The sequence below is a fragment of the Tympanuchus pallidicinctus genome, unplaced genomic scaffold (genome assembly GCF_026119805.1).
Source record: "Tympanuchus pallidicinctus isolate F22 unplaced genomic scaffold, pur_lepc_1.0 scaffold45, whole genome shotgun sequence".
Taxonomy (NCBI): domain Eukaryota; kingdom Metazoa; phylum Chordata; class Aves; order Galliformes; family Phasianidae; genus Tympanuchus; species Tympanuchus pallidicinctus.
The window spans coordinates 290,894-313,978 of NW_026294764.1; the positions used below are offsets into that span (position 1 = coordinate 290,894).

The following is a 23,085-nucleotide window of genomic DNA, read 5'->3' on the forward strand; positions in this document are numbered from 1 at the left end:
CTTACTAATCTAGGATGAAATACTGTTGGAAACTGACATCCCAAGTCAGCTCTGACACAGCATTTGGTGGATTTCCAATGGAGTCTTCTCTCACATGTGTGATAGGAAATAATCTTTATGAGGGCTGTCAAAGGGAAGGGAATGCTCAGGCTTACAAATCACTGAAGCGGGTTATGGGAAAGGGATGTGTCAGGATTGCTAAGTAAAGCCTGTTACATAAGGCTGCCTGTTAAGTTTGAGGTCTGTTGAGTGAAGCATTTTCAAGTTTATCAGATGGGTTTTTAGCATCTCCTGTATTTATCTTCTTTTTGAAGCAGAAGCTCTTGTTCTGCAGCAGGACCTCCTGCATTTTGCTGTCTAAGTATGCATAAAGGCGTACCAGTGTGATTGTTTGGGATGTGTCACTTGCCACTTTAACATCTTGAATCTGTTGCTCTCTTTTCTCAGCAGGCTGTGGGCCATCACAAGCTCACACCAACAGGAAGGTTCTTAGCTGCTGAGGGAAGGTTAGGAGATCCTCATTTCAGGTGGCTGCTGTGATGCCGGGGAGCTGAGACTCCAACCTCATAGAACTCATTTCTTCAAAGTAAAAGAGTTAAGGAATAACAGCTCCATTTGAGTTACCTGATTTCTTGCACAATACACAAAATGCAAACCTTCCTGCCATTTTATCCTGGTGTGCCTCTTCCCATGCTTTCTTTACAATTGCTGACTCAAGCTCTGACCCATTTATGTACACTAGATCCAGGTGATTCTCAATAGATGTCTCCTACCAGAGGAATCCTATGCTGATGAGCAGGACCTGGTGTGCATCTGATCTCTGTTTCCAGCCTGGCCTAACGATTCCTAATCCTCAGTGAATGGCTTCTAGATAGCTGCTGCCATGGAGGGATGCACACAGATATGTGGGCAACAGCCCCAGCTGCTCTCAGCCTCCCCACAGGGACACAGCCTCGTGCTTTTCACCTGGAAGCTCCTAAATTCACAGTACAGGTGAGCTGGTGCTGGAAGTGTGCTCAGTCCTTCTCTTTTATTCATAATACCAACTCTAAAGAATTCTTTTGAAAAGGAATTTTTTTTTTTTTTTTGAGACTTATCCTTAAATCTGCTCTCTTTAAGTGAATCTTAATTTATCTGATCAGTTAGTTAACCTTAATTATTCTTGAGATAGGTTTCAAAACAATGAAGCTGTGGTTTCATTCAGGGCTGTTCAGCTGTTTTAATGAATTGCTGTGAGGAGGAAGCGCAACCTGCAGAAAAAGCTGAGCTTCAGCTGACTTGTGAACCATTGCAGAATTATGTTTATTACTGCCAGATTTGTGCAGCACCATTACTGGTATGGACTGAAATAACAACGAATAGGAGGCAGGTGCCTCGGGTTCCCATTAAAAAAAAAAAAATGATCTGGATGTCTGGCAGGATAACAGCCCTGTGACAGCCTGCACCTACCAGAGGGGGGAGAGATCAAGTGTGAGGGAGAGAGGCAGAAGGCGAGGCAGTGAGCAGCTGAGGATCCCAGGGACCCGGTGCTGATCCCACAGCTGAGCACGGACTGCAGGAGCTGCAGCTTCACCACTGAGCACACTGCAGAGGAGAGGGGGACCTTTAGGAAGTCGTGTGCAGGTGAGGGCTGCGTGCCTGTGTCAGTGAGTAGCTGGGGTTGCTGTGAGCTAATGGCTTGTTGGAGCTCCTCGAGATCGCCTTCAGGAGAGGGGATCAGAGGGAGAGGCAGGTCCTGATCAGCTCGCGTCTGCATGAAGGGGGGCTGTGAGCCCTTTGTAACGCTGCAGCTCCTGGGGCAAGCAGAGGTTGAAGGGGAGAGAAACGGTCACTCCTTGCATCGCGGTTGTTTCTATTTGGATTACTTCTCTGTTGGATGCTGCCATGACTTTTTAGCTCTGGATGAGACTTATTTTGTTCTGATCTATTCCTTCTGGACGGGGAGAGAATTTGACAGAGGACAATCTGCAGAAGGAAGGGGGGCTGCGTTCCCAGCAGTGGCAACCTCTGGCACTTCTGTGGGTGCTCAGCATTGACTTCTGCAGGCAAAGATCAGGCAGAGCACTACAGGAACAGTGTTGAGGTGTATGTTATGTGAAAACATTACGTATACATGTTGAAATGTTACGTTTGTGCATCCTACGAGGAAGGCGAGAAGGCTGCATGTGCTGCAGCCTTGTGGAGTTCCACAGAGATTTCAGTATCGTCTGTTTCACTAACAGATTTCCTTGCAGGTGAGGGTGTGGTGTATTAAATAGTTTGTAGTGTGAAGATTGAGGGTATTTTTTAACCTGTGGCTATTGGTAGGTTGGGCAAACAAATCAGAAGAGGGGGTATTCGTTATCTGTTCTAGTTTGAAGTGGGGAGGAATGGGAAAAAGCCACGTAAGTTGAATCCCTTGCGGCACCTGAATGTGCACAACTCCCACTGAGGCTTTCAGTGTTTGCTGCATTTATATAAGAACAGTTGTTATGAGCAAAGAAGGCGCTCATACACCTCATGCAGAGGTAAGAAAAAAAAAAAAAACAAAACTGTTTCCTGATCCACCTGGGTCGCAGCCACATCTGACAGAAAGGATGTCCTGAATTTCATGTGTGTGTGACTAGCAAGAGCAGTAGTGTCAGAATCACTTGACTGAATGTTGTATGTAGGGCTGCAGGTAACTCTTTGCCTTCACTGAACTTAGGCCTTCATTCCATTCTCTTTGCCCTTCCTTAACTGAGCGCAACTTTTTCTCACTTCTGTCAAAGTAAAATTTGAACCTGACTTCTGAATTTTGCATACCTTGCTCGTTGCTTATCCCTAAATATTTCTGTCCCAAGGCCTCCCTGTCATCCCCCTGACTTTCAGTGGAGGGAACTACCTGTGCTGCAGAGGAGTGCTGTGCCTTGGCTGTAGTGTGAGACTGGCTTTTGACCCTGTCTGTTGGTGTACAGGAGAGCATAGCCAGCTTTTTGGAACCACCAAGTCTTGTTTTCTTCACTTCTTGCTATGCCTGAGCTGTGCAGTGGGCACCAGTGGCTCTAGGAAGAGCTGCTTCAGTCATCACTCAGAATTGGTAGTTTTCATACTGATATACTGGAGAGGACAGGAATTAAAGGAAAACCAGAAAATTGGAAGAATTGTGTTTCTACTATCTTTCTAAAGTCAGTCCTGGAATATCTGGCCTGCAGCTGTTGCCTCTTTGATGCTTCTTCACTGCCCCATGTTAGGGGAACAAGCTTGCTTCCTTGGAAAATGCATCTTGTTTGCATTGCAGGCAGTGGGAGCTGCTGAGTGTTGCAGGTTTTCAGCAGGATGCAGTAGATTCACGGCTGGCATGCAGGGGTTAACAGGGCTTTTGGGTGGGCGGGTTGAAAACAAGCTGTGAAATGGAAGAAGGTCAGCCTCTTGGAGGGGTTTGCTCGGTCACAGATGGTTTTAAGTTATCAGTCTGTCTGTAGGGGAGGTTTCCCTTCCCTCTCCCCAGTACAACTTAGGTAAACCAGGACTGGAAGTAAGGCAAAGCTCCATAACAAAATGGTTAGGTTCAGAGGAGCAGGCAGAACTGTGACTCTTCTGGTCACTGCTAGAACCTGCTATATAGATAGTGGTACAAGCTGACTCCAGGAGCTAACAGCTGTTTGTTGCTAAATACCATCAGTAGTGCAGTGTTCAGTATGGAACGAATCACTGGGAAGGAAGGGAGCATTCATGGGAAAGGGAGCTGCAGGCGGCTCTGGGTGGCTTTGGGGCATTCCTTGGGCTCAGTCTGCAAGCAGAAGGCTCTTGCTGAAGTAGGTGAGAGCTGCGTTTGGATTTCAGTAAAACCCATACATGCTTATTGCAGGAGAGTTCCCATACTTGACGTGAAGAGTTACTGTCTTGAGATACTTGGTAGTGACTGGTTTCATTAAACGTGCTTAATGCTCAGGCTGCAGCGCATGGTCCACAGAGTGATGCAACTGCTGCTCTGTGCCAGTGAGAGGAGCGTCAAAGGAAGGATTCTTGGGATGATTGTGGGTCAGGGCAGGTGGAGGAAGGGGCTTCAGGAAACCCAGTAGAACACTGCTGGGAAGTGCTGTCTGCTGTGGCTTTTCCTGTGTGTTCACCCCCCACTGATTCTAGATTTTAGAACTCTGATCAGTTAGAACATCAAAGGAAAACTTTATTCTGGTTCTTGTAGCTTTCCAGTATGCAAACCATAGACAGCATGATAAAAATACTTTCAGTGCTAACTGCTGGAGCTAGCTCTGTATCTCAGAGTTGAGCATGAGGTTTTAATGTGTGTTATGAATTTAAAGTAATACATGGTACACAGGGCAAAGTTGAAAAAAATAAAAAATAAATGTGCTTTCAGACAGGAGTGAATGAAAGGGGAACCCCAGAGTGAGCAGCCCTGGTTGTGTGTTGTGCTGCTGGGGTGGATTTCAGTCACAGACTGGCCAGATCTCCAGGCACAGCCAGCTTTGTGGAGGAGCCTTTGCTCCCTAGCTAGCTTTCTGGTGGAGGAAAGAAGGTTCTCATTTTGCAAGGGTAGATGGGAAGCAGAAGGTTTTGGGGTGCAATGTGCTGCCCTTGCGTTGCCATGATAAACCTGTCTGTGGGAATAAGTGGCCTTGTTGCTGCTCCTGGGAATGGGAGTCAGTCTGTGTTTGCGCTGGAAGTCAAAGGCTGCAAAGGGAAATGTCTGCTTTGCCTTTAGCAGTGAAACTCTTGCAGAGGGAACTGTTTCCCTCAGGCATCTCAGTTGTCTGGTCTGTGTTGCTCTAGTATGAAGACCAAGCCCAGACTTGGTTGCCCAATTAACAGATGCCAGAATCCCGCATTTTTCTCCTAATGAATTAGGAGATTTCCTAAGGCCTTGTGACTCTGAGGCTACTGGTGTGTCCTACAAAACTTGGATGTCCGCCTTGTCCCTTCCTTAAACTATGAATCCACACGAATATTTGCACCTTGAGACACAAAGTCTTGACCCAAGTGGCACTTGGAAATCCAGCATGGCCTTGACTGATGGTCGCATCTGACCACGCTGGCTAGCTGCCGTGTTTGAGGCTTGCCAAAGGCACCGGGTTCAAGCATGCTTCCCATGCTGCACTGGGACCCAAGGGTTATAATCCTATAACCACAGACAGCACCCTATAGAGACATCCTGGTGAGGCTGCTGCTGAGTGCAGGCTTGGCTTCCCGGAGAGTGGAGAGGTGAGGAAGGAGCAAGAACGTATCATTTCTTTTGGTATTTCTTAGTGATGTTTAGGTCAGACTAATGAGGGATGTGGCTTCTTCCATACAGATTGCTAATATCTGTGACCAGGAGACCTCTTCAACTGCTATGAAGAGTTCTGTGATCTGAGGCAACAAACCAACAGCTGTGGTCCTGGGAGGAGCAGAATTGAATTAAAGCAGGATCAGCTCAGAAGCTCGACCTCTAAGGCAGTGAGTTTGGTCACGTCTCCTGGGATACGTGGCAGGGGTGATACAGAGCTGGGAGAATGAGATGCAGCCATTGCTGCCATGGTGGGCCCTGCTCTGTGATGCTGCTCTCTGAAAATTGTAAATGTTCTGGGTCTTCCCAGTGTCCTACAGCACACACTGATTTCCCTGGTAAGGTGGCAGGCTGTTGGAGTTCTGCTCTGGTTGTCCCATGGAGCACCATGTAGCATTGGTATGCTATGGTTTCTGATCTTGGAGACATCTTGTGATGGCAAGCAGGGGATATGTTGCCTTGTCTTCTGGATGCTTAGTAAAAGTGATGTATTTGCTCTGCAGACCTTGTTGCAAGTTTATTGACTGTGTGAAAATGTGTGTCTGTTATGAAATTTATGGATGTATTGTGCATATTGGAAGGGACAGACTGGCTTGAGCTTGAGTTGCCATCCCATGCCTGCTTCACCCAACTGCCATAACCTCAGTGTCCTGTTCACAGCTCTTAGAGCGCCGCTGTTCTGATTCACACAGGTGATACAGATGGTGTGTGAGTCCTGTGGGTGTTTTGTACCAGTGCTCTTTCACAAGCACACAGCTATATTGTATCTGTGCATAGAAACTGTGGGCAGCATGAGCCATTGCGTTATATTCATAATCCCTGAGGCAGGAGGGAAGATGGAGTCAAATATAGATTTACTGGAGGAATAAGTCACACAGAATCTGATCCATGGGCGTTCCTCCCCACTCCACACAAGACCTCCATTCATCACTGCAACACTTGTGACCTGCTCAGAAATTTTCATGAAGTCATCGCTTCTATAGTTGTTGGCCTTCAGTTTTGTGTTTTTTACAAAGAATGAGATTTTTCTTCAGGAATCTTCTGAAATAGGAGGATTCAAGCTGCAAATAGTGCTCAAAGTTGGGTCAATACAAGCCCAACCAAAGCTGAAAGAGAAGTTTTAAGTACAAGATTCTTCTTCTCAATGAGTATCTGGATCTGCTAGTGCAAAGTTCTGGAATTTGAGACAGAACATGCAACGGTTTGGTGTTTGGATCACTCACTTGGTTGGGGGTCTTTTGTTTTCTATATGAATTACAAAGAGAAATAGAATCTTAGAATGGTTTATGTTGAATGGGACCTTAAAGATCATCTGTTTCCAAGGGTTGCCAACCAACAGATCAGGCTGCCCAGAGCCCCATCCAAGCTGGCTTTGAACACCTCCGAGGATGGAGCATCCACAGCTGCTCCACACAACCTGTTCCAGTTCCTCACCACTCTCTGAATAAAGGATGCTGTGTCTGTTACTGTTTATTTTCTTATAATGGTCTGCATTGATGGCTTTGTGCCATGTGTGTACTGTGCTTGCACCAATGTCTGCAGTCCATCCTATGCTCCTGGACCCATTCCCTGTGCATCAGTCCCTTGCTGCCTGTCACTTCTCTTGGATTTTACCTGACTTTGTTCACCAGTCTCTGCCAGCCGTTATGTCACCTCTTTTCTGTGCATTCCATGTCTGCAGCTCACAAGTAACTACTTGTGATACTACCAGTACAGCTGAACCCTGGGACTCCCAAATGTTTTGGTATACTTAGCTGATACGTGACCCTATTGTCAGTAGTTGTCAGTGGTCGAGGGCTTGCTCTTGCCCTATTGGGAGCAGTGGAAGCTTTGTTGCTGTCTCTTGAGGGGACATCTCTGCAGCTGAAGACCACATGGCCTTCTGCAAAGGGCACCAAATAGCCAGGTGTTGGCTATCTAAATGAGGCTAGCGCGTGATGATGAGCTCCTTGTCAAAGAATTGAGTGTTGAGCTCCTTCCAGCATTAGCCCTGCTGTGCCAGGACTGGTGGTGAGCAGTGTTTCATGCAGGAGGGGTAGTTTGCCCTTTGGAAGTATTTGGCTGCCTGTTTTGAGTAAATAGCAACATTGGTGATCGTGTCAGTTTGGAAAGCTGTGGTGCAGGCAGCTGTGAGTGGAGATATGGATTCCAACATGGCAGTTTTTGGAAGGCTTTTGCTGTCTTTCATTTCTTTTAAACATTCTATGATTTCTGTATATCGGGGCTGAACCCAAGTGAAGGTAAAACAAGGTTATCCATGTAATGAGGGAGCCAAATCTTTAGAAATAAGCAGGGCAGGTTCTGAAGGTTTCTGTGCCAGCTGATGTGGTATTTTCAAGTGCGCATTTTAACACGGAAGGCATGAGAAAATGTGATGTAGTTGGATTAATTACACTGGAGGAATGTTCTCTTGCATATTCCAGCACTGTTATTTTAACTGTGCAGTCAATGTGTGGTATTAAGATGCTTCACTCTCGCTCTCCAGAAGACAAGAATTCACAGGAGTGTGAGGACTCACAGCAGCTTATCTTTAATCCACGTGAATTTCTGCAATACTTACGGTCCAGTAAACTCACCAGTTTACACATGAAGTTTCTCAATGGCTTTGGACCTGAGCACAGTGTTGATGTTTCAGTATAGATGCTTCTCAGAACTGCCTCGTGGGGGAAGAAGAGCTGAGAAGCGAAGGGTGAATGTGAGCCAAACACAAAGAGAGCTTGGGGGAACGCTGTTGCAAGCTAACGACAAGCAATCATGTTTGTTTGGAGTTGGGCATTTCAGCCTGCGGAGTGGTGACACGTTTAGGAAGGTGCAAGACTGCAAGAGGCAGTAGGGGATTATGGTGTTTGCTATTAATACAGGTCAGTGCCTCGGAGGGCAAACGAAGACCATCGGGAGGCAGCGATGGAGGGTCCCTGAAGGGCTGTGCTGCGCAGTGCCCTGCGTGCTGCAACCTGGAAACGTCTTCTGAGCTGTCAGTTTTGCACTTTTCCTTCCCACAAGCTCTTCCTTCCCTGCAGTTGCAATTCTTATAACACTAGAAGCCTTTTTTTTTTATTATTTTTTATGTTTTTTTTAAACAGAAGTAGATACATGATAATGCCAAAATATCAATGCAGGCAGGCGAGAATACGGATATGGAACACCCACACCAGATTGGAGCTGAGGTGGAAAGAGAGGAACTGGCTGTCATTCACAGTCTCATGTATCATTTTCCATTCCTATTGTTTTACATGCATCTCCACTGAAGTTAGAGAGGCAAACAATGATTTTCCAAGGAGTCAGAGTTGATCCTGCTGTTGCTATGAGTTAGTATAGTGTGTAGAGCCCTAAAATGAGGGTTAGGCTGAGGACCACATTAGAGCCAGTGGAGAGAGGTCTGTGTTCTTATCTGCAGCTTCTGATGAGTGGGAAAACAGTGCTTATCCTTCTGGTTCAGAATTTGACCCCAGAATACTGAGTTCCACTGCCCTTGTTCTGTGAAACATGGCACAAGTGATTTTTGTTGGCTGTGTTTTACCCTCAGTGAAACCAAGTATCACACAGATAAACAAGTCTGACCAAACCTATGAGGAGGAAATGCTGGGGTCCAACCCAGAGCTTTCATCAGGCACAGTGTAGCAATCAGGGAGCAGAAATGACATGGTAGGTGTGCTGACCAAACCATCTGCCTTTTCAAGCTGTGAAGAGTTGCATGTTCTTGTGTGACTCTTGTGTTGAGTGAAGGAGTGCAGAGGGTAAATAGAGACAGCATTTAATCCCACATGGGAATCTAATCTAATTGCTCTTTCAGAGCTTCAGTAACTCAATAGTTTCTGCCCGTATCTCTCTCATATGACAAGGAATCTGCTTGCACGGTTTGCTTGCAGGATGATGATGTGTTGCTTTACATGTTGACCACTTTATAAATACAGAGAAAGAAGCAGCTTCAGCAAAGGGTCACACAAGAGACAATAACTAGTTAATGCCAAATTTACACTTTGCCATTTCCTTCTAGAGTAAATAGTAGCTTATGGTCTGCACTGAGGCTTGTTGCTAATTTAGACAAGCTAATTTAGATCAGGATGTGCTTCTGCTTCGTGCCTCAGTTCAGACATCCATCTCCGTAGCTTTCTTCTCAGCAACTGCTCTTACCATCCATCAGAACTCACCATGTGAGTGCCATGTGGTGTAATATTTGCTTGAAACACGAGAGGAGGTTTTGGAGGGAAGCCAGATGACATGGAAACGAGGAATGTGTCTGAAGGATGCTGTTAGATGTGTTTGTTTACCATTTAGGCCCTCTAGGCATTTTGCTACCTGGTTTGTGTTGTGCTGGTGGTTCAAAATTGTTGTTATGTGCTTTGGAAAGAGGCAGCAGAGCTGTGTTGCCTGGCAGGCCTTTCTCAGCTGGGATGTAGCAAGTGAGAAAGGAGAAGCTGCATCATAACAGCAAGCAATATTGAAGTCTTTCATTTCCCTTCTGAGTTGCAAGTAATGAAATGTTTCTTCTTTGCAGGAGGACCTGTAGTCTATTTGTATTGACCACAAGCAGCCAAGCAAAGCACCATGACAACCCGTCCGGGAGGTGAGAGAACAGTCAGAGCTGTGACACCTGTGTGCACTGTACCTGAGAATAAGCCCAACTCGTTCTTGGTGTTATTTGCAATGAGGTGTTTACCTCACCATGGCGAGGAGAGACGCTGCTAATAGGCTTGTTGGGTTGTGCTGACCTTTGCAGCAGTGTTTTCCTTATGCCAGATTTTGAAATTGTATTGATGTAAAGCATTCTCTGTCCAAAGCATTGCGAGGCATGTTAGCTGACGCTGCCCCTGGATTGCCATCTTGATTGCAGATCTTCCCACTTTGGTCATAGCTTTGCAGTAAGTCAGCACAAAGACACAGGCAGAAATCCCCCAGCCTTCAGGCACGTTCCCAGCCTGTAGCATAAGAATGGAGAGGTCTTGGCTCAATAAAGGCTGAGCAGAAGCAGTTACTGTTCTACAAGGAGATTATGTGGATTGTGAGACCATTTCTAAGGCATAAACATGTTGTCTTAATGGAATGCGTTTTTTTCCTTGTCTTTCTAGTGAAAACTCTCCAGAAATCTTCCATCCGAGGAGTTCACATTACCCAGTTTGTGGATAAGATTCCAAAAGGATGCAGCACACCGGACTTTGAGCGGAAACCTGTCAGTCTAACATTGCAGGAAGGTGAGATTCTTTAAAAGAAATAAATGAAAGAAACCCAAACCACCAGTGAAAGCTGCGGACCTGCAGCCCTGATTCCATGTCTCAACTCCGAGTCAGCAGGCTGAACAGCTTCGAGCACCCTACATTTCTTCTCCTGCCTTTGTGTCGATTCTCATTGTCCCCTGAAATGTTATGAAGGAGTGCAGTGGCCTCTAGTGGTGTTTCCTTCCTTCTACCAGCAAGTTTCATGTATGAAGCAAGGCAGTGCTGTATCATCCTGTCTGAATTTTTTGTTGTTTCATCTAATACAGGCTGTGCATAGCTCATATACAGAATACTAGGGCATTAAGGTCAGGCACTAAAGCAGAGTTCACTGTTTATGCAAATGCACTGTGAGTATCGTTAATTATATCATCACTGCTTCGTTTTGTTCAGTGTATCTGTTAACAGGTACTCCTAGCTGTTAGAATTTGACAGAAGTGTAATCAATTGGAATCAGCTTTGAATAATAGGCAGTTCTGGTACTGCAGTCTCAAAAGAAGTTTGAAAGAAATGCCCTTTGGTAAGAATCTGCTGGCTTCATGGCCAACAGAACTTACTGAACCATACCTGCTTGGTTTTGGTGGTGACTCTTTAGAAGGGTGTGGAAAATATTGCAAGACTTTCTGGGAAGATGCTTTTACATTGTTGGTCATCTGAAGACCAAAGTTGTTACGAAGGAAAGATAGTAATCGTTTCCTCCATGAGTTGCATCCACTGATCTCCATTACCATCCCAGTGGGACACTCCCACTCACCTACTCATGAGTCACATCTCTGAATTGTTGTATTATATTCCTATGGCTTTGAAGCTCTTCAGTAAAAAAAAAAAAGCATTTGCACTAAATAGTGGTGATGCTGTTGGGGTTTTCAATGGTCAGATGAAGGATACTCAGGTTGTTAGAGGAGCAGAGGTGAAGGAGGGAGCTCACAGGTGAGCACCATCCTCTTCTCCCTTCCTCGCATCCTCAAATAACAGAGCCTGTTGTGTTTGGAGTGGAAGGGAGTGCCAGGCCAGCAGATTAGAAAGGTATTCAGAAAAGATTACATGTATAGAGCACATGAGGAAACACCCTGGCCTGCCTGGGTCCTCCCATTTTTTCTTTACAGACAGTTAAGGTACAGCAGTGGTGGCTTACTCTGGAGAATGCTCTATTGATAACACAGGGAGCCCGTCATGAGGCTTCACGTTCAAAAACTAATCTCTTGCCTCTTTTGACAGGTAAAAATGCCATATTCAGAGCTGTGGTCAAGGGTGTCCCCGCCCCTGAGGTGAAATGGAAACGTGCAAAAGGAGAAATAAATGATCCTGCCAAATATCTGATGTTCTACAGTCCAGCTACAAGCGAACACATTCTGCAGGTAAAGATCAAATACTGCAGAGCACACACAGAACAAAGAGTGCCATGAAAGGTATAAATGTGCAGTGGGTGCCGGGGGTGAGAGCATCAGCAATTAGAAGTGTGTGGGTGACCAAGTACCAGAAAAGCATGAAACTGAATTTCATCACTCCATCCACGTGACGATGATCAGGATGAAGTAGGAAGAGGATCTGAAGGTCGAGGTAGATGCAGGTTCCAAAGGTTAGAGGAGATTTCATGATGTGGGTTTCCTCTCTTAAAACGTGTCGAGGGAGAAAATGGTCCAGGTGTTTCACAAAGAAAAGCTGATCAAGATGTCACCAGGTCTGAAGCAGCACAAAAGTTGAGCAGAATTGTAGGAACAGAAGATCTGAAATTCCAGCAAGTAATGTTTTGTTAGGATTTGTGTAACTGAACCACAGTGCATGACTGAGTTCTTACTGTGTTCTTCTTTTTAAGATAAATAAAATCACTGCAGGTGACTCTGATTTGTACCGTTGCTTTGCTGTAAATGAATATGGGGAAGCTTCATGTTCTGCTGGCCTCAGGATCATACAAGGTAGGATTGACAGTTTCTGTAATGCAGGTATCCTGTGGTCCCAAACATTGGGCTTCGCTGTCCTCTGCAAGTGGGTGCCCAGAACATTGTCCAAGCATCTTCAGTGTGCAGAGCTAATTTCTTCTCACTGAGGACTTGAGTTCTGGCAACTCCCCCCCTTTGATGCTCCATGACAACATGAGCTTTAAGAAAAGACAGAAGAAGCTGGATGTTGTGATTGTTGCAATAGACCATGCTCAGAAGCTCTGGATTTAGTGCTGAATTGACTTGATCCTTTGTGATGCTGGGCAATTCAGGCAGTCTTTTTGGGGGGATCCATCTCATTTCATTTCAAATGTCTCCACCTGCCCTAGCCCACTGTTCCCCTTCATAGTCAGTGGAGAGAGATGTGTTCTTCATGGCTAAAATATAGCTGACTGTTCTGTACTGGAGCTGAAGGTGTGGACTACTTTGGAAGTGTCTGCTTCACCTACCTACCTATGAAATAAGCTTAGGAAGCAATTACCTGCTTTGTGCCTGGTAATCCTTGCACCCTAGCTCTCTAAAGAAATATCAGTATTTCCCAACATTACTTAAAATACAAGCTTTATAGGGTAGAGACCTAGACATCTAATGAGCACAGAAGCAATTGCAGTAGAAATACAGTGTTAAGGATGTATATTTCAAGGAATCAGCATCAAGTTGACAAGGAAATCCAAGCTAGAATTTATTTTCCTCTTGCATTAATGACAGATGTATTGGTTTTATAATTCATAGTCTTACTGATATATAGTCTGTTATCTTGTTTATCTGATGGATTGTTTTTCCTGTTTTTTCTCTTCTAAACTACCAGTTGGCTTTAAGAGGAAAGCAAACTATGTGACTGGCCATCCTGCTGAAGGTGAGTTAGATGAATATTTTTGGCATACTGAATGCTGCTCAGTCTGGCACATTGCTGCTTATTCTGTTAGTGTGAGGAGAAGAATCAACACGAAGTCAGACATTGCATGGTGAATGTAGAAAATGCCAAAGGCCTTTGAGGAAGGAACAGGAGAGTATTGCCAGCTCTCCCCCGCCTCCCAGTCTTTAACAGGGGGTAGAATGATTAATTCTTGAGACATGACAGCAGAAACAAAAGGAACGTGAAGAAATTGTCCCCATGCTGAATGGGGAAAAAAAACCCAGCAATATAATTTAGGAGTTTCTCTGTCTTTTGTGGCCTCGGAACTTACCCCAAACTTGCCAAGAATGGAGTAGGAGAAAGGTGATAAATTTCCAGAGTTCTGTGCATACTGTCTGCTTGGTGCTTACCTTTGGGTAAGATGGCATGTTAAAATGTGGCTTTGAGCTGTTACAATTAATGATTCCTTTTCCTTTTTGTCCTCTGTAATAGAATTGAAAAAGAGTCTTCAGGACCTCAAGAAGACGCTGAAGAAGCGGTAAGCCTCCATGTAATGAAGACCATTTTAAAACTTCCCAGATGCTCCTTGGTGTGATAACTTCTTAAACCTTCACGTCAACTCTTTGTTTCTGAAGTTGCTCACCATATGGAGAGATGTGGGAGAACAACCTGCCACCCTCTGTGAGGCCAAAAGGCCCCAATAGGTCCCAATTTTTCTTTTCTACGTGCACAGGGACAAGTGAACTACAGAAATAACAGAGAAAGCTGAAAAGAGGACACAGTGTAGAGGAATAAGACGCCTTGTTTTCTGTCCAAATTTCTTGATATATCTTTTTTTCTTCTTGGCTCTAAGGGCTCCACTACCAAAACAGAAAGTACTGGACAAAGATGCAGTCTTCCAACTGTTGCTGCATGCAGATAAGAAAGATTATGAGAGAATCTGTATCAAGTATGGAATTTCTGACTTCCGTGGCATGCTGAGAGCGCTGCAGGATTTGAGGAAGGATACGGAGAATGAACAAGCAAAGGTAGGATAAACTCTGAAGCACTGGAAGCACCGAGTTCTAAACAAACTGCCAAGTCCTACAGTTACTGAGTAGCTTCTGAAAACAGACTGAGACCTTCCTACATTGCTTTGAAGGTGAAAATTTTATTGTATGGCAAGGAATGATTTGCGGCGATGCTTTAAAGTCCTGTTTTTTACATGTGGACCGAAATGCTACTGACTTTTTTGAAGTTGACTTCATAAATTTCAGGAGATCCTGAGTTCAGGATGATCCATTGATTAAATTGCATATCCTCAGAGACAGTCGATTACACAATTTAGCTAATTTGAGCACCAAACTGAAGATTTATATGCACATACAAACCATGTGGAAACCTGGGCAGGAAGAGGTTGTAGGTTGTATGAAGGGCATCACACGTTAAATACAATTTGCCCACAGGAGGCAACTCAGGAAACTTACAGGTGCTTCTTCCATACACATGCAGTTAGAAGTGGCTCTTTTCTGTGCAAGTGGAAGGTAGATTTCACACTAGTTCAACAGCTTAAGGACTTCTGTCATGGTAACCTTTCTTTTTACTAAATTCTTGTTGTTAATTTTGGTTTGTTTTTGTTTTATTTTTCCAGTTAATTCACAGTATCAAATACATGGAACACATTAAGGTCAACAAGGATGGAAGTGCTTCGTTTACTGTGGAGATGGACCTGAAAAGTGCTAGCAGCAACATTTATCTGCTTAAGGTAGGAGAGGAGAAATGAGTTGGTCAGTTCTTCTGGCGCTGCAGTTGTCTGCATGAAATACTTCATTGATTGGGCAGCATCTGGGAGCAAGAAAGTGTCTTAAAGAAGTCTGTCCATTGCAGAGTCCTTACCTGACTAGATAAAAAGTGTTGGCTTGGTGGTCCAGATAGTTTTTAGTGGTGAATATCGCTTAGGATTTATTGATCCTAGTACAGCAGAAAGACTTCAGCCAGTTACTGACATCTTGTTGACTTCCAGAGCTCTTCAGGTAAGAGGAAATTCTAACTGTGGCTTTCAGGATGCACATATTCTGTGCTCTCATGTTGGAAAGACAGATTTAATTCACTTGAGTGTTATACACCATTCTAATTCAATTTTGTGAAAGGAGATATCCAGGAAGGAAGACATCTCACGGAGTCCTGTAGTCACTCTGCTGTGATGCCTGTGTGATCGGCGCTGTGGATGTTTTTCTGGAAGATGCATTGCAGTAGAATTGTCGTTAGTAGCTTTAGCACAGGGGAAAATGGGCTGAATTAAAGAGGAGGTCAGAATAAGGGCTTCCAAATTGCAATCTGTGCAGTCACAGCAAGGGCAAGGGGCTCAGATGTGTCACACATGGGAGAGTGGCAAACTTGCCTGTTTTTCTGTTTGTGGAGGTACTAAATCTTCAAAGTTGCAGCAGCTGTGTATTAGTTAAGCTTCAAAACCTGACATAATCTCACAAAGCACTTGGCCTAACGTGAGAGTCAGACACTGTTCTGTGCAGGTCTTATTGCACATTTAATTGCCTGTGTTTTGTATGAACAGTGAGCACTGCCCACTGCAAGTTGTAATGGAGTGTAGACTTTTCTCTTGTTTCTTGTTGGTATCAAGAAAGCATTCATAGCAAAAAATTTAGCCTGATTTTTTTTTTAAATGCCTTCTGCTAATTGTATGCTGCTTCTGAGAGTGCTTTGTTTCTCTTCCTAGGATGGTGAGAAGGTCCGTTATGGAACTGGGGATGAATACAGAAAGTATTACCTTAGACAGATTGGAAAGAGGTATCATTTTATTGTCAACGATGTGCATCCAGAAGATGCAGGCTTGTATCAAGTCAGAGTGGAGGATGTACCTATTTTCTCAACTGAGCTGGACGCTGAATGTAAGGTTTGAGTTAGATATGGGTAATGGGCAGCTGTAACAAGAATTTATTTTCCACATAGGGCCATCTGCAGAGCTCAGCAGCCACAGCTGATAACAGCAGAAAAGTGGTTTTCGTGTTGCCACATAAGGGTTTGCTCCTTATGACACAGGTACTGAACAGGTGATCGTCGTGGATGGATGTTGCATTTGTATTCCACAGGACGAGGTTTGGGTTCTCAGCTCTGGATGGCAATGGACAAATTCATTAGCTGATGCTGCATTTTTGTCAGCTCAGAATAATAACTGCCAACCTTAATGGTGATGTCATATTGCTGAAATAGATTAATGACAGCAAATTTACAGCACATCACAGCGATGGGTGTATAAATGTTGATGCTAAGATTAACAAAAAGACCAACGCCTGCCTTTCTCTCCTGTAGAATTGGGCACAGGAGCAGATCCCAGTTTTTTTTTTGCTGCCTGACGCAGTGTTCACAGGCGTAGCAACTTCCTTTCTTCCTTCAACAGCAACACATCTTTCTGGGAGGACAGAACTGGCTCCATTTCCTTTCTTTTCTTCCATTCCAGCCATCCCTGTGAGATTTCAGAAGCCGCTCAGAGATCTGCATTGTCACGAGGACGAAGATGTTGTGTTTGATTGTGTCCTGCGCTCTCCCTGCTTTGATGCTGTGTGGTTGCATAAAGCCCATCCCCTCGAGGCAAGTGAGAAGCACCAGATCTCTGTGAGCCCCGATGGCCTGAGCCACCAGCTTATCATCAAAAATGCTGTGACCGCTGACAGCGGCTTGTACACCCTCGACACTGGACTCTGCTCCTCCAGGGCTTGGCTTCTTGTAGAGCGTAAGTGACACTCCAAACAACGTTCCCTCAATGTCTTATTGGTTGCTGAGAAGGGAGATGAGGAGCCTCTAGTTTCTAAGTAGCGCTTGTAGGAATGGCAGTCCGATTGGACCTTCTTTCCTCTTGAGATGTGACAGCATTTTCCCTTGTTGTTTGTCCTGACGTGAGGTCCTTCAGAGTTGGGAACTGATGGACTCTCTGTGCATAGGATGTTCTGTAACTCATTCAGGGCTGGAGGGAGGAAGAAGGCATGAAGGAATGAATCCCAGATACTGCCTATGGTCCTATTAATTGGACTCATCCTGCTGGAGATGTGCCCTCTTTTTTCCATTCCTAAGAGTTGGTTTTTCCTTTCTGCTTTTATTTGTTTTGTTCTTTTGTAACAAGCAAGCTTTGCTAAAAGTGGTTGTTAGAAATATAAAACTGTCTTAGTATGACAAATAAAATTAGGGTTTGAACTGAATATAAGTTTATTTAAATGAAATAAATTATATTTCTGTGACTTAGAATGAAGTAACTAATGCTGACATGTTTTCTGTGGTTGTTGATGCAGTAGGTGACATACTGATTGCCTGTTGCTTTTTTATCTTTCTTTTGCTCTGAATTATTTCTCCTCCAATCAAACACTACGTCTTCAATACAGATGCCAGAGAGGCAAAGATACAGGATGAGGAACATGAAAAATCTGACCATCAGAAGGGAACGCCAGATAAAGACAGAGCTAAGAGGCTTAAACGTGGAGAGTATGTTGGCGATGAAGATCATCCTATGGATGCTGGCATGAAAAGAGGTGGCTGGCACAGGAGTGACCACGGCGGCGGTCAAGGCTACTCCCCTGATGCTGATGGAGAATTTAAACTTTTAGGAAAAGAAGGGCTGCACAAAATTGGGGATGAAATCATGGGGCCTGGGCAGTTTGCTAGAGAAGAGGACACTGGATTAAAATTTGGAGAAGACAAAATTGGATTGAGGCATGTACACAGTCAGGATTCTATGTCAGGCAGAGGAGATACTGATGATGGATTAGGAGGAGGAACTAAATCTCATTCTGTAGCTGGTAGACATGATAGCATGTTAGGTGCAGCTGATGTTGACATGGGTGATGCAGAAGGTGCGTACTCTTGGCATGACAAGAATGCTAAACTAGGTGATGCTAGTTCTGGAGCTGCCTTTGGTGGTATGAAGAGTTTAGATGCCACTGATGGAAGTTCTGTGTCAGGTGGAATCAATCTTGGTTCAGCCGGAGTGGGAGGTGCGCATTCTGTCTATAGCAAGGATGGTCTGCCTGCTGCAGTTGATATGAATGCAGTCAGTATAAATAGAGAAGGAGAAATAGGGTCTCCCTACAGCAAAGGAAACCTGTTAGTTGATGCTGGTGGTCATGTAGGTCAGGCGGGAATGTCTGGCTTGCTGTATGGTGCAGGTGGTGTTCCAGCTGGAGATGGGGGCAGGCCTGGTGCAGGTGGCAGCTTTGTAGGAGAAATGGAGGTTTTATACGGTCCAGATGGTCTACCAGTTGGGGCAGGTGTTGATGCTAAAAGGGGGGATCTGTATGGGAAGCACGGTCAGTCAAGTGAACCTTATGGAAAGGATGGTTTACCAGCAGGAATGGAAGCAGGGCTTGGTGGTGCTGGTTTGGAAGGTGCCGGCTCTGTGTATGGAAAGGGTGCAGCTGGTGGTGCAGCTGGTGCAGGGCAATTTGGGCCGTTATATGGAAAAGATGGACTCCCAGCTGGGGCTGTCATTGGTGGCACTGGTGCAGGGGGTGTTGGGTCTCCATTTGGGAAGGATGGTCTCCCAGCTGGAGCTGGGGCTGGTGTTGATGGTGCAGGTTTAGCTGGTGCAGGGGGAGTTGGGTTTCCATATGGGAAGGATGGTCTCCCAGCTGGAGCTGGTGTTGATGGTGCTGCAGGTTTAGCTGGTGCAGGGGGAGTTGGGTTTCCATATGGGAAGGATGGTCTTCCAGCTGGAGCTGGTGTTGATGGTGCAGGTTTAGCTGGTGCAGGGGGAGTTGGGTTTCCATATGGGAAGGATGGTCTTCCAGCTGGGGGTGGTGTTGATGGTGCAGGTTTAGCTGGTGCAGGGGGAGTTGGGTTTCCATATGGGAAGGATGGTCTTCCAGCTGGAGCTGGTGTAGGTGCTGCAGGTTTAGCTGGTGCAGGGGGAGTTGGGTTTCCATATGGGAAGGATGGTCTTCCAGCTGGAGCTGGTGTTGGTGCTGCAGGTTTAGCTGGTGCAGGGGGAGTTGGGTTTCCATATGGGAAGGATGGTCTTCCAGCTGGAGCTGGTGTTGGTGCTGCAGGTTTAGCTGGTGCAGGGGGAGTTGGGTTTCCATATGGGAAGGATGGTCTCCCAGCTGGAGCTGGTGTTGATGGTGCAGGTTTAGCTGGTGCAGGGGGAGTTGGGTTTCCATATGGGAAGGATGGTCTTCCAGCTGGAGCTGGTGTTGATGGTGCAGGTTTAGCTGGTGCAGGGGGACTTGGGATTCCATTTGGGAAGGATGGTCTTCCAGCTGGAGCTGGTGTAGGTGCTGCAGGTTTAGCTGGTGCAGGGGGAGTTGGGTTTCCATATGGGAAGGATGGTCTCCCAGCTGGGGGTGGTGTTGATGGTGCAGGTTTAGCTGGTGCAGGGGGACTTGGGATTCCATATGGGAAGGATGGTCTCCCAGCTGGAGCTGGTGTAGGTGCTGCAGGTTTAGCTGGTGCAGGGGCAGCTGGGTCTCCATATGGAACAGATGGTCTCCCAGCTGGGGCTGGTGTTGATGGTGCAGGTTTAGCTGGTGCAGGGGGACTTGGGATTCCATATGGGAAGGATGGTCTCCCAGCTGGAGCTGGTGTAGGTGCTGCAGGTTTAGCTGGTGCAGGGGCAGCTGGGTCTCCATATGGGAAGGATGGTCTCCTAGCTGGAGCTGGGGCTGGGGCTGGTATTGGTGCTGCAGGTTTAGCTGGTGTAGAGGCTATTGGGTCTCCATATGGAACAGATGGTCTCCTGGCTGGGGCTGGTGTTGGTGCTGCAGGTTTAGCTGGTGCAGGGGGAGTTGGGTCTCCATATGGGAAGGATGGTCTCCTGGCTGGGGCTGATGCTGGTGGTGCAGGTTTAGCTGGATCTCCATTTGGGAAAGATGGTCTCCCAGCTGGAGCTGGTGTTGGTGCTGCAGCTTTAGCTGGTGCAGGGGCAGCTGGATCTCCATTTGGGAAGGATGGTCTCCCAGCTGGGGCTGGGGCTGGTGTTGGTGTTGCAGGTTTAGCTGGTGCAGGTGAAGTTGGGTCTCCATATGGGAAGGATGGTCTCCCAGCTGGGGCTGGTGGTAGTATAGCTGGTGTAAGGGACGCTGGCTCTTCCTATGGAAAAGATGGTCTCTCAGCAGCAGCTGGGTCAGGAGCTGCTCATTTTCCTTCAGGAGGCGAAGAAGTGATGGGATCTCACCGTGGTCGGGATGCTATGCTGGGCAGAGCTCAAGGGTCTCTGGGTGGAGCAGGAGGAGCTGGCTTGTCCTCAGAAGGTGGGGGTGTTGGTGGCTCTGCCATACGAGGTGCTGGATCTGCACATGGGTCAGCTGGATCCAGGGCTGGGGAAAGCAGTGCTGGCAGACTGGGGGGCGATGGGAGCGAGTTGTACTCAGTCCATGGTAAAGAAGGTGTGGTTGGTGCTGTTGGAATGGCTGGTGAATATGGGCTGGACTCACGTGCTGGCAAATCTCCATATGGTGAAGCTGGGAAGGGGACTGCCAGTGATTTGAGAGGATCAGAGCACAAAGGTTCATCCCACGACAGAGAATCACTTTCTGGTCAAGGTGATGCTAGGGCTGAGGCCAGGGATTTAGGACAGTCAGGCTCTCCTTATGACAGGGATTCCTCCTTTGGAGGTGCAGAGGGCAAATTCCACGATAAATTGTTCAGTGGGTGGAAGCCAGGTATTTCCAGTCAAAGTTCACAGGGTTCTGATCAGATGTCAGCCCTTCATGGTGGTCCTTCAGTAAGCCAGAGAAAACAGGGACCTGGCCTTGATATTAAAGCAGGTGATTTCTTGAAGAGTACAGAAAGTACAGAAAACAGAAGACGTCATCACCTGGATGATCTGAAAGGTATGTGTTTAATTCTGTGCCACTGATCTTTGCGTTTTGATACAAACAAGAACAAGCTCTGGGTCCTCCATTTCGGGTGGTGCAGCCCTTTATATTTGTAGAGACTGGGAGACATGAGGCTAGAGAACACTCAGGAAAGAAGAATGTTGTGCATGCAGCCATTTGAATGTTAACAGTGGCTGCACTAGCAAGATGACAGCATCAAAACCTGTAAAAATGAGAAAACTGATGTGTATGGTGGAGGGGCTGTACGTGCCCAGTGGAACTGCAAGAAGCACACAAGAAGTATATTGTACATTCAAGGACTGTATTGTATGCAGCCAACTAGAATGTCCTTCAGTGCAGCTGGCCAACATCATCATTAAAAAAAGCCCACCACAACGTGTTATGACTGAGGTAGATGTATTTAAAACAACCAAAACTGTCTTTTCTCCTCACTGCACTCTCTGTCAGTGCAAGACAGACTTAGCATCTTTTCAACATTTTCTTGTCTGAACTTTCAGCTCCACGCTCTCGTGTCAACAAGCAGTTAGCTGATGTCAGAGTCCTGAAAGGGGAACCAACTGAGCTGTCGTGTGCTGTCAATAGACATGACTTAACAGGAACCTGGTTTAAGGATGGGTTAAAGGTAAGTGTCCTCTAGCCTGTTTTCTTCACTTGGTAATGCCCTGCTCTCTGACTTGACTTCTCATTGAGTATCGTGTCAAGATGCCCATCCCTCTGCTCTGAGTATGGTCCTAGAAGGCCTCTGCAGGAGACTGTTTAAATATTCTGGTTAGAAGCTCACCAAGATTTTTTTTTCACCTTCCTGCTTCAAGACATTTCCATCCTTGCCTCCTTAGGAAGCTTTGGATTTTCCTTTGTGTTTTCCATTTGAGGGTTGGAACCAGATGACCTTTATGGTTCCTTCCACCCTAAGCCAGTCTATGATTCTTTTACATAGGTGGCGATGAAATGGGGCTTTTCTTTGTGCTGCAATCCTTTTGCTTTTCTTTGGTGTGTCAGAGAGATACACAAAAAATAAAGTAAAACCTTCAAATCATCTTCAGGCAGGCGTAGCACCAGAGGTACTCATACAGATTAGTGCTTAGAATCAAGTGTAGGCATCATATTCTATATCCCAAAAGAACATTAAGCAACCCAGGTCAGACTGTGGGATCTGTGTGATGCTGTCAGAAGTTCCAAGGTGCCATCCTGGAGCCTGGACCAAAGTTTTAGCATTAAGAATAGAAAAAGAGGCTTTGGTGACAGTAGTATTTTAGGGGCAGAGGAACAATTAACGCTTCTATTTATGGTAATGAACTTTGATTCAAGCCTTTGTGGTGGTGAATTAGTCAGCAGGTACGTAATCCCAGGATAATATTGTAATGAAACATGTATGGCATTCATAAATGTTTCCTTTTTATTTTAATTTGAGCACTTGGGCTTTATCTTGTAGTTAACAAGCATGGAAGGAGTCACTTTGGAGAAGGAAGGCCTAGTTCACAAACTCATTATTAGCAAGGTAGAAGACATTCATGCTGGGAAGTACAGGTTTGAAGCTGGAGATATAAAAACTGAAGCTTCAATTTTTGTTGAAGGTGAGTCTGTTCAAACAACCCATGCTTTCAATGCAGAATGCTGGTCTTGCAGTGCTTGAAATGGGGCAGGTTCACTCAGGACCCATTGTTGGCTATTGGGATTTAATTGTAATTAGTATCTGGGAGGTGTAACAAGCTGGTACATAAAAATATAACTGTGGAGCCTTCGTGCAAAGCTTCTCACTACTGATTTAAAGACTTGGTGGGTGCACATATTGCTTTACTAAACCAGGCTCTTCATTCTTGTGCTGCTGATGAAAATTTGCTCCAGTGCGAAGGAGCAAATTGATGCCATAAATGCTATTAGAAAATTGTCCTGTAGCAAAGTGCACAGTGTGAAGCACGGAGTGTACAAATGAAGGTGAAGGTGCATGCTTTTGCAGTGTCATGGACTGATTTGGATAAGCCCCCAGAGAACCAAATTAAACTATTTGGAATAT

The 23,085-nt window shown here is 45.7% G+C and overlaps 1 protein-coding gene across 50 annotated transcripts in view; it reads left to right on the forward strand.

Moving 5' to 3' along the window:
- Window positions 1-1,428: 1,428 nt before the first annotated feature.
- Window positions 1,429-23,085, forward strand: part of IGFN1 (immunoglobulin like and fibronectin type III domain containing 1) — a 29,313-nt gene continuing 7,656 nt past the window's right edge. Inside the window, exons 1-20 of one of the 50 annotated variants that reach the window (XM_052702490.1) lie at window positions 1,429-1,623; window positions 5,273-5,415; window positions 9,747-9,812; window positions 10,315-10,437; window positions 11,677-11,816; window positions 12,275-12,374; window positions 13,207-13,254; window positions 13,747-13,792; window positions 14,108-14,282; window positions 14,885-14,998; window positions 15,968-16,139; window positions 16,709-16,981; window positions 17,625-18,893; window positions 18,948-19,049; window positions 19,128-19,361; window positions 19,416-19,751; window positions 19,806-19,829; window positions 20,223-21,065; window positions 21,569-21,693; window positions 22,504-22,645. In XM_052702490.1, the coding sequence (XP_052558450.1) occupies window positions 9,794-9,812; window positions 10,315-10,437; window positions 11,677-11,816; window positions 12,275-12,374; window positions 13,207-13,254; window positions 13,747-13,792; window positions 14,108-14,282; window positions 14,885-14,998; window positions 15,968-16,139; window positions 16,709-16,981; window positions 17,625-18,893; window positions 18,948-19,049; window positions 19,128-19,361; window positions 19,416-19,751; window positions 19,806-19,829; window positions 20,223-21,065; window positions 21,569-21,693; window positions 22,504-22,645 (4,285 nt within the window). In that variant the 5' untranslated portion in view covers window positions 1,429-1,623; window positions 5,273-5,415; window positions 9,747-9,793. Of the gene's footprint in view, window positions 1,624-5,272; window positions 5,416-9,743; window positions 9,813-10,314; window positions 10,438-11,676; window positions 11,817-12,274; window positions 12,375-13,206; window positions 13,255-13,746; window positions 13,793-14,107; window positions 14,283-14,884; window positions 14,999-15,967; window positions 16,140-16,708; window positions 16,982-17,624; window positions 21,066-21,568; window positions 21,694-22,503; window positions 22,646-23,085 lie in introns of all 50 variants that reach the window. The other 49 variants (XM_052702470.1, XM_052702474.1, XM_052702481.1 and 46 more) reach the window with 49 other exon arrangements.